Source organism: Alligator sinensis, unplaced genomic scaffold (genome assembly GCF_000455745.1).
Source record: "Alligator sinensis unplaced genomic scaffold, ASM45574v1 scaffold755_2, whole genome shotgun sequence".
Lineage (NCBI taxonomy): Eukaryota > Metazoa > Chordata > Crocodylia > Alligatoridae > Alligator > Alligator sinensis.
The window spans coordinates 795,040-813,348 of NW_005841883.1; the positions used below are offsets into that span (position 1 = coordinate 795,040).

Sequence of the window (18,309 nt, forward strand, 5' to 3'; positions counted from 1 at the left end):
ACGTAAGAGAAGTGGTATTTAAGAAAGTACTTTGATTGAGTTTGGGATCTTAATGAGCTGCTCTGTGATTTGTATCTTTGGTTCTGAAGGATTATAAACTTTAAATACTTTGTTTAACATTGCAGATGAACTGGATTGCTTAGCTAAATGTGATTGGATTACTTTATGGAAGATTTCTAAAATGTAAACATTTGTGCTCATCGGTTGTCAGTTTGTGATTGAATGGCTAACTTGTGGCTGTATTCAGTGTACAGTTGTATAAAGGCTGTAGGTCAGAGTCTTTGTTGTTCAGCATCCAGGTGGATAAAAATCAATGATTTTTTTTTTAATTACAATTTGGTTTTTTATTTAATCTTTTTTTTTTGTTAAGATGCTTTAAAAAAATAAACCTATATAAAGAAAGTTTTAATTTAAGATATGTTAAAGCTCAAAGATACCATCGTGGAATAGGGATTATAACTTTTCATTATATACTGTTTGAGACCCAAGATATTCACGTAACCTTTTTAGAAAAGTTTTATACATAGGTCACAACAGGCCATGGACTATATTAGGGGCCAATCTTATAGGGCTCCCAGAGGCTCCTCTATAGACTAGTAAAGATTAAAGAAAACCACTCTACCCAGTGGGACTTAGTGCTCAGTCTAGAAGATCCCATTATGCACCAGTTGGATACTGCAGCTGGCAAAGTGAACAAAACTCTGGCTTGCATCTACCAATGCATCTTAAACAAGACCCAGGATGTCATCCTCCCGCTGTACTCAGCCTTGGTGAGGCCGCAGCTGGAGTACTGCATCCAATTTTGGGCTCCACAATTCAGGAAGGATGTGGAGAAAGAGTCCAGAGAACAGCCATGTGCATGATCAGAGTGCAAGAGAACAGGCCTTATGAAGAGAGGCTGCGAGCCGTGGGACTCTTCAGCCTGGAGGAGCGCAGGCTTAGGGGTCACTTAGTGGCAGCCTATAAGTACATAAGGGGTGTGCATCAGGATCTGAGGGAACACCTGTTCACCAGAGCACCCCAAAGGATGACAAGGTCAAATGGTCACATACTCCTCCAAGACCATTTTAGACTGGACATAAGGAAAAACTTCTTTACTGTCTGAGCCCCTAAGGCCTGGAATGGACTCCCGCCAGAGGTAGTGCAAGCACCTACTCTGGACACTTTTAAGAAACATTTGGATTCTTATCTTGCTGGGATCCACTGACCCTAGCTGACTTCTTGCCCTTTGGGCTAGGGGCTGGACCCAATGATCTTACGAGGTCCCTTCCAGCCCTAATGTCTATGCAATCTATGAAAATCTCTGTGATGATTGGTTTCAGTTCTCAAACTGGACTTGTATCTGCAGAGATAACATCCTTGTTAACAGCACTATATGCAGATGAGAGATAACTGACCTGATTACCTACCCATCAGCCCACTTGCTCTCTGCAACTTCGTGTACGCAGAGTCAAGCCCTTACCTCTTTCTAAAAGTGCAAATTTTCAAGAAGTTAAATGAATAGAGGATTGTTGGGGATGGAATAGGAGTCTGGAGATAAATGCAAGGAGCATGGGGCAATAGAAACGAAGGAGAAACTTTTTGAGCAGAATACTCTAGAAGTCTTGAGGGATATGTTTGAGTATAGCCTCTCCATTGATTTCAGATCTAGCAAGGGAATTGTATGGTAGAAGGGAAAGCCCATTCTAGCAGCAGGCTTGCCAGGCCATGAGAGAGAGAGAGAAGAAATCAAAGATGAGAAGAAATCTAGAAGGAAGTGAAGAAAGCCCCAAGCTAATAATATGGCTACAGCGATCATTTGGTGTCTGCCTAATACAGCATGGGAAAAATATCCTCCAAATATCCATGATTAATTTAGTGAATTGGAAATAGTTCACCTCCCAGTGACTTTACAAGTATGTTTCAGTTAGCTTTGGTAAATAAAATAACCAAATCATAATTCAGTCTTCTGATGTAGCTGCAAAATTAATCTGAAAAAAATCTCAAAATAAATTACTGCTTTAAAATGTATAGTGTGCACCTTCTAATAATGAAACCTACATCTATCTCTGAATTGTGAATAATATGTATTACATTTATATCAAACAACAAGAATGCACGTTTTGTAAAAAACAGTGAATAAATGGAGGCTTCCTGAGCAGTGATTTAAATTGATTTGATTTAAACGAAACCCACCCTGTTTAGCACTTTATGTAGTTATGTACACCTGTGCAAAAATGAGTGTGAAATTCTACCACTTTGATTTGGTGCTGTTAAACACTCACTGTGAACAGGTGCAAAGTGAAAGAGAGTAGAAATTTGGGCCATTTAACTTAGGGGAAGATAAATCGATGCATTTCCAACCCCTGTACAGAAAATAAGGCTTATGACTGTCTTTAAGGGCACCCTTTTAAAAACTGTAAAATGCATAGCTCGTCAGCATGATGGTTTATAATATATATAAAAGGTCCACTTTCTTCTTTGATTCAGGAGAGGCAAGACTAGTCCCAAACCATGAAATAATTTATTTTAGAGCATTTTCCGTCCAAAAATTAAATAGAGCTTTTCTTTGTTTTTTGGTGTTTTATAAATGAAAACAGCTAAGATCAAGAAGAACTTATTAGATTTCTAGATTTTTATACTTCTGTTAAAATTAAACATTTTCCCAGGCTAAAATCTTTAGCCTGATTTCTTCCCCCCTTTTTAAAAATAAAATGTTAATCTGGTTTAACCTTTCCAAGTTATGTGATACCATCTTTTTATCATTAACAAAAAAGAATCTTAACTCTTACTAACTTAATAAAAAGCATTGTTCCTTGCTAATTAACTTTTCATATCATATTTCAAGCTCCATTATTACTGCTTTTGTCAATATAGTAGTTCCTTTTACTGAGAAGGATTATATTTCTCACAAGCAAGTCAGTTGCCCTCCCAACTGTTGCTTTCTCCATTGTGTGGTATGGTAGTATAGTCTGAGCATGAAGGAAGCATGAGTAAAGCAAAATAATATAGGAAGAAGCCACTTTAGAGGATCAGGAGATATAACAGTAGCACCGCAGAAGTGGAAAATGCCTATAACCATGCTATTCTTAGTGGAACTGTGCACAGATTTTGAAGATGGATAAACCGCTGTCATTTAAATAAAAAGCAGCTATCATTCAAAATATTAGAAAGCAGGAACACAAGGATTATATTTATACAATGAAATGCTCAAAAACAAATTGGTAGAGTTGGTGTTAGCTTGTGTTATTGTGAATAATTGTGCTACCCCTCTGACAACAATCTAAGTAGTCTCTTTGAGGAGGCTGGCTTTTCTCTGCACAGTATGGCTTTCTAGTTTAAGTCCATAATGATCTACAAGATGGAGGTACTTGATATTTCCCACTATAATGATCCAGATCTTAGAATTCTGAAATTGGTAACCTACATGCAGAAGTCCCAAGCAAAAGGTCTTGTTTCATTAGAACGTATCAACTCTATTCCAAGAGCATTATTCATGGCTTATTGCTGAAAAAAGAAAATATTGATAGTATTGAAGTATGTCAGTTTCTTTGGGGTAAGAAAATGCTAGAATAGAGTTAAAATTACTAAATTTTTAAGGAATTTCAAGTAACAAAGTTAGATTATTCAAAGGAAGAATATCAAAATGTTTGGTGACTGAATGCTTTTTTATTTTAATAAGGAAAGTGCTGTGTGGACTTAATGGTGATAAGAGATTGTGTTCCAAGAATTTAATGATTGCAGACAGGTTTAATATGTTAAAAGCTTCCTATATTGATAGGGCAGTGTGAAATTGTGGTTAAAGGACACCCCCCCCCCCCCCCCCCACACACACACACACACACACATTTTTTGTGACATTAAATTCTGGTAATTCTCATTGTGATATTAACATCGATAAAATGAAAGTTTATGGAATCTGTTTACTTGCCCATGGTTTGGGAATGTGATTTGAGCTGATGTGATAGTTGTATATGTTTGACAAATTTAAAGCGTTCAGTAATGGACAATACAAGATAATCAGGGATCCGGGTTTTTTGTTTCCCACAGAAAAACAGAAAAAAATGCAGATTTTCCCTTTTAACTGAGGGGGGGGGGAAGCAGATTTTTCATTTTAACAAAGGAAAATGTGGATTTTGCATTTTTGCAAAGAGCTCTCTGAAGGCTGGCAGAGTTCTAGCCTGCAAGAACTTCTTGAAAAAAGGGCAGGAAACCCTAAACCCTGTCCTGGGGAGCGGGGAGAGGAAGAAAGAGAAGGGGCAGAGCCTGGGATTCAGCCAGGGGCGCCTCTCATGGCCATGACCACCCTGAGGCCCTGCTGCTACTGAGCTGCCAGTGGTGGGGGCTGTGTACCACAAACCCCACACCACTTCACAGCCTCCCCACAAACACCACACTTGCCCACAAACCCCCCCCATACATCCTGCCACACTTTCACAAATCCCCTCCACATACACACCCCACACTCACCCCCCAACTATACAAAGTACCTGCATATATTTCTAAGGAAGGTTCAAATAGTGTTATATTTAGTTTAATATGTAAAAAAATAAATGTAATTAATTGTGCATAACTTTGAGTTTTCCTGTGCATAATTTTGAATTTATGTGCATAATTTTGAATTTTTCTGCATATAATTCCCTGGGGTGTACAGACTGGTCTTAGCAGGAGCTCTGATTTTCCATGATGAAAAACCCCAAATCAAATGCCAAAATATATAGGTATTTAGAATTTATTTTATTATAGTGATTTTATTGCTGGTAGGTTTCCATATTGCTTTAAAACTGTAAATATATCAATAAAACATTGTGTTCAACTGTATAAAGATCTAGATGGATAGATAGATATTAGGGCCATGTGAAGCTTCGGTCACTGATTCGATTCAGCGGAGATTTGGCCCTGTTTGATGGCTGAATCTCCGAATAAAATCAGAGGACTCTTTAATCTCTCTGAATTGAATCAGAACCCTCCAAATTGATTCGGAAAGATTCAATTATTTGGACATAGGCACAGTTTTAAATGTTTATTCTTGATACCTCAAGGTACCAGGCAGCTTGTGAGTGCTAAGATGCTGGGGTGGATAGAATGTCCAACAGGAGCAGGGGTGGGGGGAGTCCCCAGTGTGCTCAGCAGCAGACCCATAAGTGGACCAGAAGCACTTCCAGTCCACTTCTGGGTCCACAAGGGAGTGTGCAGAGACCCCCTCCCCTGTGCCCCTCTGGCTTGGTGACTGGTGCCTCCTAGGTCTGGGGGGGCGTCTGGGGGTTCCCCTTGTGGCTGATCATCGAGCTTTTTGTGGGGGGGGACTGCACTTGGCAGCAGATCCGGAAGTGGACCAAAAGTACTTCCAGTCCACTTCTGGGTTTGCCACTGAGCACGGGGGGGGGGGCCTGCATCCGCCCCACCATCAGAGCATTCATGAGCTGCACCTGGTACCTCGAGGTATGTAGAAAAACATTTAAAGCTGTGTCTGTAGCCAAATTGCTGATTCTCCAAATCAGCATCGAATTGGGACAGTGATCTGAATCAGCTAATTGAATCACTGTCCCAGATTTGGGTTGAATCCAAATCAAATACGGCCCGTTTTGTTTCTAAAAAAATGTCATGGAGCAATGCAACTTTGGGTCACAAAGCATAGAAAAACAACTGTCTTTTGTCAAGAGGCACAGTGCCTAATGTGTATATTGGATAGATAGGTGAAGTCCTTGCATCTTAAACACAATAGTTTAAGAGTTTTAATTTTCAGTGGTTGTTCCTTTATACATTAGTGTATCTGTAACTAATATTTCATTTCAAGTTCTAGTATATGGTAAACTCACTATGAGAAATTGCAAACCCCTTAAAATTAGTCTGACATTTGTTTAACTGGAATGATGTGTCCCCACAGGAGGAGCAGGCTGCTAAACTGAAAGCTGAGAAGATCAGGGTTGCTTTAGAGAAGATTAAAGAGGCACAGGTGAAAAAGGTGAGCTGTATTTATTTTATTTTACCAGATGCTAAGTTAATATTCATTTAATCAGGAAATGAACTCAGTTCAGTTCTGCTCATCTCTGTTTGATAATAGTTATTAAGCTATCTTAATAATATAAAAAGGACTTAATGTTGCATTTACTGTATTATTCAAATTTAAGATGACCTCCTATAATTCAATTCCATACATGGAAAATTTATAATTTTATTATTTTTCATATATCGAATCTAATTATTGGAAGGTTGTCTTTAATTCACTCTCAGCCCCACCACTGCTGCAGGGGGGCCAAGCACTGGGGATGCAGGTGATACGGGGAGGTCAAGAAACCTGCCCCCTGCTTATGCCTGCCCCCCCCCCCTTCAGGTATCCCTTCCCCTTCTGTTTCTCCTCCTCCCCCCTTCCCCTTCCTCCCCCCCGCTGCAAGGAGGCAAGCAGTGGGGCTGCAGGTGGTGTGGGGAGGTCAAACAGCTTTCCTCCTGCTTGTGCCTGCCTTTCCTTCCCCATCTGCTTTTCCTCCTGACCTTCTCGCCAGCCTCTGCTCCCCCTTCATCCCCCACTTTACCTTTGCTCCATGCCGGCAGGCTCCTCCCTCATAGAGCACAGCCTCAGCCCCCATAGCAGCTGTGTGCCCCAGGCTGCAACATGGACAGAGCCTGCCAGCAGGGAGCAAGGTAAGGAGGGGGAGGGAGAAGGGCAGGAGGGGGGAGCAGAGGCTGTGTGGGGGAAGAAGCTGCAGGGGGAAGCTGGCGGGGGTGCAGGGGCAGCATGGGGGTTGGGGAGGAGCAGCCACTACAGCCCTGATCTTGGGTAGGGCCTGAAGCCCAGGCTGTAGCAGCTGCCTGCCCTCTACTGCCCTCGTATGCGCCCTCGTATGCAATTTGAAGATGAGGGGCTTCCCCTCCCCCCATGGTTAATTCTGGCTTTTTTTTTTTTCTTTATAGCTCCTCATTCAATATGTGTATGTCAAGTACTCCAACTTTCAGCTTGACACAGTCTATAATTAATAAAAGGCAGAATAATATTAAATGAGGAAAACTGAATGTTTCACTTCAGGCTATGTCAAAGTTAATGGTGTTTTGACATTTATGAACATTGTCAAGTGGTTTAGGATCAGTATTTATGTGTATTATAAATAAATCTGTATGTTTCAGCACTAATAGGAAGACTATCAATACTTTTAAATCACAAAAAAAAAATTAAATTCTGTATTTAGTACTTAAATGCTGTGATGCTTTTCTGTTGTGCAAGAATTAAAAGTAAATCAATACATTTATTTTAACTTTGCATTTGAATGGGGAGCAAAGAAAGGAAGCAAGTAGTATAACTGCTGGAAAGAAAAATATAAAGTTCTTTCAGTTTTACTAGTTCGATATAAGTTATAGAATTAAAGTGGATTTTTTTTTCTTCAGTAGTGTTGTCTTTACAATACTAGTGAAAGAGCAGGGAAATCAGTGGCAAATGAATTTTGAAAACAGTGCTTTTTTTCCCTGCTCCATCCTTAAATAAAGCAATTTAAAATAAGGTCAGTTTAATTTTTCAACTTGGATATTCCAGCAGTTAATCGATACTGTTTGCACAAAATGTGGCAGAATGTGACAATTTTTATGATGTCAGTTTTTAAATCTAATATGATCTGTCTGCATTGACCACCTTCATTTGGAAAGATTGTTGTGATATGTGTGTATTTAATTTACATGCAATTGTGACTCCTTAAGTTAGATATAAGACCAGAGTTCCTACTATGCATCTAAGACTGCTTTAAGAATGTGTTGGGTTTTAGTGAGTAGGAAAGCTAAAATACCCTAGAGATGAAGATGAATTTTCAAATATTTGAATTCTTCAAACCAAAACTAATATTTGCTTCAAATACCGTTTTTTCTTGGTTCTGACAAGTTAAGTCAGGGAAATCAAGATGCTAAAGGGATGAAAAATATAATCTATGAATAATGGCTTTGTGATGCATGCATCTCTTGTACAATTAAGTGAAAATTATATAACAGCCTTGCATACTTGTATGTTTTAACTGAAATAAAAAGAAAATTTAATAAGTATTTGTATGGTACATCATTGGAAATAATTCATCATTGGCTTCATTTTTTAAAGAATAGTTCATCAATTTCCATGGGAATTAATTCTGTGGGGATGCTTTTTTGTCAATCGGGATAGTATCTATTGGCATCTGGCCTCAGTTTCCTTATTGGTATATAGCTAAAAAAAAAAGTGGAATATAACTTTTACATAATGCAAAGGGAAATGGTTGCCTGATAAGTGTGCTTTGAAGTGAGAATCTTGATATTTTTATTTTAGGGGGAAAAATTATTTGGATTACATCATATACATGTTAACATGAGTTTAATTTTATTCTTGTAATCTAGGGTCAGTAAGGAGTATGTGAAATTAATCCCTTTTCTTTTTCTGCTTATAGCTGGTGATCAGAGTCCATATGTCTGATGACAGCTCCAAAACTATGATGGTAGATGAGAGGCAGACAGTGAGACAAGTGCTGGACAATCTGATGGATAAATCCCACTGTGGTTACAGCTTGGACTGGTCACTGGTAGAAACCATTTCTGAATTACAAATGGGTTAGTAAGCCTGTTAGTAATGTTGACTTCTACTTGTTTTCTTAGTAGTGTTACTACTTGACCTGGTAGTTCTCAATGCCTCTTTAGATTAATTTTTTTCATCATTCACTACATTTAATCATTTTAATATTTTTGGTTAATATTCAGGTTTTAGTTCTGCACTTTGCTGTTTCTTTGCACGAAGGGCTCGCCATCAGCAGCAATCCCTTGCAGTCAAGGGTGATTGTTGTCCATTATTGCATTATCAGTGGGTCCAAAAATGGCTGACGAGGCCAATCTGGGATCAACAGACTCTGTTGCAGCTTGGGCCCATGTTTCTGTGCGAGGTGGGTGGCTCTGGATTCTTGATTCGGTCTGCCACACACCGTTTCTGCTGCTCCTGCTTTTCTGTCTCCTGTTCTCATTGTAAGGTTTCAAAGTATTGAGATCTGTGCAGCAGACTTTCTCCATTTGGGGTGCTCCTGGGCAATAGTCTCCCACGAATGAATGTCAGTGGTGCATTTTTTCAAGTTGGCCTTGAGCATGCCCTTGAAGCACTTTCTTTGTCCTTCTCTTGAGCGTACACCTTGACTGAGCTGAGAAAATAAAACTTGCCTTGGAGTCTGGAGTCAGAAATCCAGATGATGTGGCTGGCCTAGCAAAGTTGATGTTGGATGATCATTGCCTTCAGGCTCATGGTGTTGGCTTGCGAGAGGATATTAATTTTGGTGCATCTGTCTTCCTGCTGGATTCCAAGAATCTCCCTCAGGCAGCATAGATGGTGCTTCTCCAGGATTTGGTATCTCCTGTACGTTTACACATCTCAGCTCTTTTACGCTAAGGTGATAAACCAAGAGCTTGGTTTCGAATCTGATGTCACGATCTTCAAATACCCATTTCCTCAGGTGTCTGAAGGCTGCACTTGTGATGTTGGATTTTTTCATCTATATCAGCCTTCTGTGAGAGATGGCTTCCAAGGTACAGGAAATAGTCAATGTTCTCCAGAGTCTCACGGTGAATCTGAATTACTGGAGCTGGGTACTGCTCGTTAAGGGCTTGTTGATGAACAACCATAGTCTTCTGAATGTAAGTGTCAGTCCCATTTTCATAGAAAATTAGGGTTGGAAGGGAACTCAGGAGATCATCTAGTCCAACCCCCTGCTCAAGGCAGAACCATCCCCAACTAGATCATCGCAGCCAAAGTTTTGTCTATCCAGGTCTTAAAAACCTCCAGGGATGGAGATTTCATCATCTCTCTGGGCAACCTGTTCCAGTGTTTTACTACCTTCCTAGTGAGAAAATTCTTCCTGATAGCTAACCTAAACTTTCCTTGCTGCAACTTGAGACCGTTGCTCCTTGTTCTGTCATCTGCCACCACTGAGAATAGCCTAGCTCCATCCTCTTTTGAACCCCATTTCAGGTAGTTGAAGGCTGCTATTAAATCCCCCCCTCTCTAGACCAAATCAGCCCAGTTCCTTTAGCCTGTCCTCATAAGTCATGTCTCCCAGCCCCCTCACCATTTTTGTGGCCCTCTGCTGGACTGTCCAGTTTGTCCACATCCTTTCTGTAGCGGGGGACCCAAAACTGAACATAGTACTCCTGATGTGGCCTCACCAGTGCTGATGTTCCCCTCACCAGAGGGGAATAATCACTGCCCTTGACCTCTTGGCAACACACCTGCCAATGCAGCCCAGTATGCCATTAGCTGTCTTGGCAACAAGGGTACACTGCTGGCTCATATTCAGCTTATTGTCCACTGTAACCCACAGCTCCTTTTCTGTAGAGCTGCTGCTCAGCCAGTCAGTGCCCAGCCTGTACTTGTTCCGTCCTAAGTGCAGAACTTTGCACTTATTCTTGTTGAATCTCATAAGATTCCTTTTGTCCCAATCCTCCAATTTGTCTAGGTCACTCTGAACCCTAGCCCCCTCCCCTCCCCTCCCCTTTTTCCTGTATGCCTTAGTAAAGACATTGACAGTTGCCTGAATAACTGCTTTCAAGTGAGCACATGCTACAGCATCATCAGCGTACTGAACCTCCATGACTGGTCAGGGTTTTGGCTTGGAGTTGGCTGAGATTAAACAGCTTACCATCTGTTCAGTAGTTTAGCTCCAGTTCGGCTGGAAGCTTATTGGTGGTTAGGTGTAGCATTGCAGTGAGGAATATCAAGAAGAGTGTTGGAGTGATGATGCAGCCTTGCTTAACTCCCATCTTAACATCAAAGGGATCTGTTATACATCTATTGCTGAGAACCACCATTCACATACAGTCATGGAGCAGGGAACGAGTGGTGATGAATTTCAGTGGACATCCATACTTCAGAAGGATCTTCCATTGCACTTCTCAGTTGACAGAGTCTAAGGCTTTCATGAGATCAAAGAAGGCCGTGAAGAGAGGTTAATGTTGTTCCCAGCATTTTTCCTGCAGTTGATGAGTGGTGAAGTTCATGTCAATTGTGCTTCTTGATGCCCTAAATACATACTGCGATTCCAGGAGGAGCTGTTCATCAAGTGGAAGGGGAGACAGTTCTCTAATTGATCTTTCCTGTGGTGGACAGCAAGGTGATCCCTCTAATTTCTAGTTGGACCCATCTCCTTTTTGAAGATTGTCACAAGCATGGCATCCTTAAGGTAATCTCATAAATAAATTAAGAGGCTGTAATATAGACGTTTACAGGGTCCGGTGGGTGGCAAATTGGTTTAGCGGTCGCACCCAGAGAGTGGTAGTAGACAGGTCGGTATCAACCTGGAAGGATGTGGGTAGTGGGGTCCCGCAGGGTTCAGTCCTTAGACCTGTATTCTTCAATGTCTTCATCAGTGACTTGGATGTGGGTGTGAAGTGTACTCTGTCCAAGTTTGCGGATTATACTAAATTGTGGGGTGAAGTGCATACTCCGGAGGGTACGGAGCGATTGCAGGCAGACCTGGACAGGTTAGAAAAGTGGGCAGTACACTACAGGCTGCAGTACAACAAGGACAAGTAGAGTGCTGCACCTGGGGCGCAAAAATATTCAGCACACCTACTGGCTGGGAAGTGACCCTCTCAGCAGCACAGAAGCAGAAAGGGATCTTGGGGTCATAGCAAACTGCAAGATGAGCATGAGTCATCAGTGTGACGAAATCATCAGCAAAGCTAACTGCACTTCATCATGCATCAGCAGATGTATGACAAATGGATCCAAGGAGATGATACTTCCCCTCTATGCGGCATTGGTTGGACTGCAGTTGGAGTACTGCATCCAGTTTTGGGCACCGTACTTCAAGAAGGATGTTGATAGACTCGAGAGAGTCTGAAGGAGGGCCACTTGTATGGTTAGGGACTTACAGGACAAGCCCAATGAGGACAGACTGAGGGACCTGGACCTCTTCAGCCTCCACAAGAGAAGGCTGAGAGGTGATCTCATGACCGCTTACAGATTCATTAGGGGGATGCAGCAAGGGATCAGGGAGGCTCTGTTCACTAGGGCACCTCTTGGGGTAACAAGGAACAATGGTCACAAACTGACAGCAGATTTAGGCTAGACATCAGGAAAAACTTCTTCATTGTAAGGGTGGCCAAAATTTGGAATGGGCTTCCAAGGGAGGTGGTGCTCTCCCCTACCTTGGGGGGTCTTTAAGAGATGCCTGGATAGGCATCTGGCTGGGGTCATTTTCCTGCCTAGGCAGAGGGTCGGACTCAATGATCTGTTGAAGTCCCTTCTGACCCTAGCATCTATGAATCTTGGATTTCTTCCTTGTTCCAGATACTTAAGATGAGGGCATGGAACTGACATGTGAGCTCTGCCCCTGCTTGAAGATTTCACTCAACAGGAATTCACTCAACATAGTATCCTTAATTATTGGAGATGTTGATGTGTCCTATGTCACTTTAATCTTCATTAATTATAGCTTGTAGTTCTAAAGGTTCAGTATGTGATCAGTGTCATTATCCTTTGTAATAACACAGAATAATTGATTTGTAAAACTAAATATAAATCACATCCTCCTTTAATGGACTGATGAAAAGTCAGCCAAGTCCAAAATACCTTGTCACAAGGACACTAAAAAGGAAAGGAAAGGAAGTCCAAACGAAAGTTCAGAATCTGAAAGCATATTCTCCATAACAAGGAGAAGAAAGGGACTTAGGGAAGCGGGGGGGGTCTTCCCTAAAAAACTTATAGGGAGAAAAAGGTTGGTCCAAAAGTGTCCTGAAGACATAACTTTCTGTTTAGTCTCTTTTCTAGATAGGGCTCCTCATATATTTCTGCATCGTTTCAGTATATTTCTTGCTCTTACTCCTTGGTTTTCCTTCTGGTTATTCTGACTGCCCTGTGCTATTTGATACTTTGTGGATCAAAAAGATAGTTAAGCTTTTTCTGAGGCAATTATTAATATTTTACATTAATGGTACAGCAGTGTGTTTCTTTAAAATGAGCAGGCATCTGTCTTCATATCACTTCCTGAGACCAAACTCTCTTTATTCCATAACCTACATTCTGCAACTGCAAACTTGAGAGATTTAGGATTTTTTCCCCCATGGCAATTGTTTGTTACTAGATTCAGTATGGTTTAGGAATTTGTGGTAACAGTGAATAAGTCTCATTCCATAACCATTCATTGATTGGCAAATAATTGTGCCTTTGATAACTTTCTAACTGTGCTACATTTTTATTGAAATTCCACAATTTTTTTCAAGTCCCTTTGTATTAATGAGAAGGTGGATTCTACAGTTAATAATAGCTTGTTCTCTAATAAAATTTTGCAGATGGAAAAAGTGCATGTTTAGAGTTTGTACCATATATTGATACAGTAGATGTATGTCTTACAGTATTATAAAATACTATAAGTATTTTACTTTCAAATGTGCCAGTATGAAACAAACCTGTTTTATCTTTCAGATTTCTTGAGTTTCCTTCCATGTTATCAAACTGGCCCCTGTACTTGTTTTTCCTTACTTCTGCTACAATATGCTTTCAAGTCATATTGCAAAATGTAACAATAGAATTTTTTATCTTTGCTTTTTGTCATTTATACAGAGAGAATCTTTGAGGACCATGAAAATTTAGTTGAAAACCTTCTGAACTGGACAAGAGACAGTCAAAACAAACTTATGTTTGTGGAACGTATAGAAAAATATGCTCTTTTCAAAAATCCCCAGGTAAGTGTAAACTGTGTTTGAAGTTAAGAAAAAAAATCAGATTGTAGACTTCTCTTGATAGTACCTGTTTTAACATTTTTCTTTTGATATTGACACCTGTACAAACAGGTACAGATTAGTTTTGTCTTTTGACCGTAGCTCCAAAATACACATTGTGGTCAGTGCAGAATAAAATGCCCCCGTAGAAAATCTTGATCTAAGCAATCCATTTTCTAAGTTTGAGAATACTTTCAAATATTACTTTCAAGCTAGTGTGCTAGGCATCTTTATGCCCAAGGTAGCAGCAGTGCATGGACTGACTGTTATTTTTATGCCAGCCTCCTGTATCCCACGCCGCCTCCTTTGCACTCTTTGTCGGCTTTTTACACTACTGCATAGAAGCCTATTTGACCACTTCACAAGTATTTTTCACCATTATCTAGTCCTGTTCACCTCCAAAGGCTTGGGGGATAGGGTTTGAGCTTGTTTGACTAGTGTTGTTACTACTAATGGCTACCTGTGGAATGTGGATTCTGTCACAGTGGGACAGAGACACAACCACCTGGTAGGAAAGAAGAAAAAGGAGCGCACATGTCCCCAAGGAGTTGCTGTCTTCTTTTGTTCACTTGTGTCCCTAGATCAACCAATTAAGAGGAGAAAGATAGCTGTTTTCAGTAATTAGCTTCTGAGGTATGGTAGTTAGGTTTTTCTGTTAGTAGGTGCAAACAGAAAATGGTAATATCATGCTGGAGGGCTAGAAGCACCAAGGGGACAAAGGTAGAAAAAGAAGCAAAAAACCCCAAAAACATACAGTTTGAAAGATATAGAATTAACAAGGAGCATATTTAACATCACTACAGTTGCTCATTCAGCTTCTTGTCTACATGTTGTCTGCTTATGCTGTGGTCCATTGCAGCATATGCCACGTTTTTATGCCTGTAGAATATGTGGCAGAGTAAGCCCCCAGTGCTGAATTAGAAAAAAAAATTATTAGTGATGTTGCATGCTTCAGTTCTTGCATTCCTACCTGAAAATACTGTAAAGAAACATGATTTTTCAACAAGAGCTGCACATCTCCCAAGAAACCCAGGTTTCTGCTAAGTACCTCAAGATGAGGCACCCAAAATTGTAGGCAGTTATGAAAACTTAGTCCTTATCCGTGAAACCCTTTCTTTTCATTAGTTATCCTTGAGAGTGGGCCACCAGCATAAAACAGCAGTGCAGAATATACACAAATAAGTATTTCAACTTGGTTAAAAGGTTAGATCTGATTTAACACCCTGAATGTTGCTCCCTCTGGAAAGAACAAGAGAACATGAAAGGGCGCGGCAGATGTTCCCTTTCACTATATCAAATGCTTTCAGATTAGGTGAGGAAGAGTTCAGGATCACTGTATTAGTTAAGAGATTGTACAATATCGTTACTCTTACCCATAGTACATATGAATTGCAACTTAAAAAACAAAGGAGAAGAAAAATAGTTATTTGGCCACCAGGAAAAAAAATCTTCATAGGAATATTTTTATTTGAAGAAACTATCGAGGTGGAGTGGAAGGAAGTAGGAATACCCCTACGTGTACTTCTTGCAGTGAATGAGGGAGTCTGTTAAAAGTTCAGATTCCTCATCTAACTTTTATCCTGAGTTTTAATGTTATCTCTGTATGTATTAAACTGGCCAGTGATTGGCTTTATGGTTTTGTAACAGGATTTCTGTTCTAGGGGTGGCCATGACACCCCCTGGTGGCCATGCAACCTCTGCCCTGCTCCAGCTCTAGGGTGCCTTCCCCTTCTTACCCATCTTGCCTTGATGTATTTGTTTGATCAAAGCAAAGGCTACCTAAGGGTCCTTGAGCGAGCCCCAGTTCTTCTGGCTGCTAGCAAGTCCCTCCTTGACCGTGCTCTGCTCTCAGTTCTGCCCCTGTCAGGCTAAGTGGGTCCTTCTGACCCATCTGAGCCACCCCAGGGCACATGTAGCCCTGGTTGTTATGTGGCTCCAACTGCCCCTTACACCACACCCATGCCTTGCAGGTGTTACTGTGAAATCATTCCCTTGTTGGGGCCTTGGTCTTCTCGGTCTCCACCCCTTTTCTTTTGCTGGGCCTTCTAGCTCCAGTCCACTGTCCCAGACTGAGCTTATGGGTACCAATCCATCTCTCTTCCTTGGATCTTGAACCCCCTTGCCCTGGTATCAGTCCTTAGACATCCTTGGCCTGTCCTTGCCCTGCTCTGGCTCTGTTTGTCTAGGACCCCTGGCCCTGTCTCTGCCCTGGTTTGGGCACTGAGCTTCCCTTGGCTCTCTCTGCCTGGGTCTCCTGGCCCTGCCTGGCTTCTGCCCAAGCTAGGCTACCCTCTCCTTAGCTGACACCTGCTTTTGAGCCAAAGCCCACTCCATGTCCTGGGTCCCTGGCTCCTGTTGGGCTCAGGACACCCCCACATGCCCTTAGACCAGGGGTGGGTAATTATTTCGGCCGGAGGGCTGCTTACTGAGTTTTGGCAAGCCATCAAGGGCTGCATGACAGGCAGCCTGGGACAGATAAATATTAATTTTCTAAATTTTTTAGGGACCCTGCAGGCTGGATTTTGCCTGTCTCTGCCTTAGGCACTATTGGAACCTCTGCCAACCCCTGGCACACCAAAACCATTGGATTAAATTGTAATGAAGGAATATAAACCCACTGGCTGTGTTATAAATTAAAGCTGCACTAAATCCAGACATCAACAGTAACTTACTGTCAGAGCAGCCATGCCTTCCCTTGCCCTAGATTACATCCCCCTGATAGCAAGCCTTCAGTGCATTGCTTGCATTTTTAGGGGATTCCAGGAGTCAGCAGAGTCCTTTCCTACCATCCGTGGCCAGGAGCTGCTCACTCTGCAACTTTCTGGGCCAGCCTTGCCTGACCTGGCTCAGGCCCTTGACTTATATGCAAACTAAGCCCTGCCCCTTCCAGTCAGGTGGTGCTCCAACTGATCAGGGGTTTCTGGTTAGGGAGATTGGCACGGCAGCTTATGACCAGGGATCCGGGCTTTCAGAAAAATGTGGATTTTCTCCTTTAAAGGTTGCTGGCAGAGTTGCAACATGCAAAGGGATGCTTGAGGCTGGGGGGGAGCAGGACACAGGGGTCTCCCCGTGCATGTGCACATGTATACATGCATGTGGCAGCCAGACTGTGATGGAGAGCAGTTCTGGCAGCTCCCTCCAGGTAAGTCTGTGGGGATGGGGACAGGAGGGGGCACAGGCAATGTGTGTGGGGGGGAAAGAGCACATTGTCATTGTCCCCCGCCTTCCACCCCTCCCCCCGCCCATTTCTGTACCCACAGTGGAATGCAGCCTGGCTGGACCAGCTCTGAGCAAGAGCTGCCTCTGCAGCCCAACGGTCGAGACCTGCCACAGGACCACACCACCATGGGCCACCAAGATGAGGTGCAGTGGCAATGCAGAGTTGTGCCTCCCGCTGCTGCCAGGCAGGCACAGGGCATCTCACCTTGGCGGCCATGGCAGTGCAGCGCTCCCTCCCACACTGGGTCCTGCCTTCTGCGCTGTAGAGGTGGCTCCTGCCCTGAGATGGTCTGGTGCAGCTGCAGCCCTGCACCCTGCTGTGGATGCAGAAATCTTGGGGGGCACATGTCCCCCACCCCCTGATGCATTGCCTGTGTCTCACCAACTCCACATGCTGCCTGTGACCACATCCCCCCCTTCCCCATACACCCACTTCATTCCCCACACACTGGGGATAGAGGAGATGTGGGTTGGGAGTAAGGAGCACCAGCAGGGCTTGGGGGGGTTAGTCAGGAGTGAGGGGCACCAGCAGGGCTGGCGGATGCTGGGGGTCTGGAGTGAGGAGCACTGGCAGACCCGGGGGGCTGTAGGCTGGGGATGATCAGCACCAGCAGAGCTAGGGGCCATGGGACAGGAGTGAGGAGCATTGGCAGGGCTTGGGGGGCTATGGCTTGGGAGTGAGGGGCCAGGAGCAGGGCAACAGCATAGCAGGGCTGCTCAGAGCGCCGTAAAGCAGTGGGGGAAGCAGGAAAGGACAAAAAAACAAACAAACACAAAAATATAGGTATTTAGAATTTATTTTATTACAGGCAGTCCTCAGACTTACAACACAATTGGATCCTGAAAACTACATCTTAAGTTGAGACATTGTAACTCGGAACTGATTTTCCCATAGGAACAGTGTTAGAAATGGGGGATTGGTTCCTGAACCAAGGCCTGATTACCCTATTTTCACCAAAAATAACACAGGATTTTGTACTTGGATAATTACAGATGAGTAATGTAGCTACATGAATGTATTTATATTGTAAATAGCAATCATATTGATTTGGAAGGACTTCTTTGAGGTGACTTTGCTGGACTTTTTGAAGGGTTCTTGGCTGGAGTCTTCTCAGAAGTCTTGGTTGCAGGTTTTTCTGGAGTCTCTCTGCTTTCTTAAAAAAAGTGTCCAAGGAAGTTTGGACAGATGTTCTCCAGGGAGATGGGCAACACAGCGAGCTTGTTTGCTGGCATGACGTCACATCAAGTGTCGTGAAGTTGAAACTGACGTCAGAAAGTCGAAACAGGGTGTCAGTTTATAAATGTCATAAGTGCTGTTCGTTGTAACTTGAAATGTCTTAAGTCAAGGACTGCCTGTATGATTGCAGTACTGGTAGGCCTCCAAATTGCTTCAAAATTGTAAATACA

General features: G+C 42.5%; 1 protein-coding gene across 1 annotated transcript in view; it reads left to right on the plus strand.

Annotated features, from left to right (window-relative positions):
* RAPH1 (Ras association (RalGDS/AF-6) and pleckstrin homology domains 1) overlaps positions 1-18,309 on the plus strand; it is a 189,043-nt gene that overhangs the window by 110,785 nt on the left and 59,949 nt on the right. Inside the window, exons 7-9 of the mRNA XM_014516900.2 lie at positions 5,867-5,944; positions 8,376-8,535; positions 13,526-13,647. Of these exons, the coding sequence (XP_014372386.2) occupies positions 5,867-5,944; positions 8,376-8,535; positions 13,526-13,647 (360 nt within the window). The remainder of the gene's footprint in view (positions 1-5,866; positions 5,945-8,375; positions 8,536-13,525; positions 13,648-18,309) is intronic.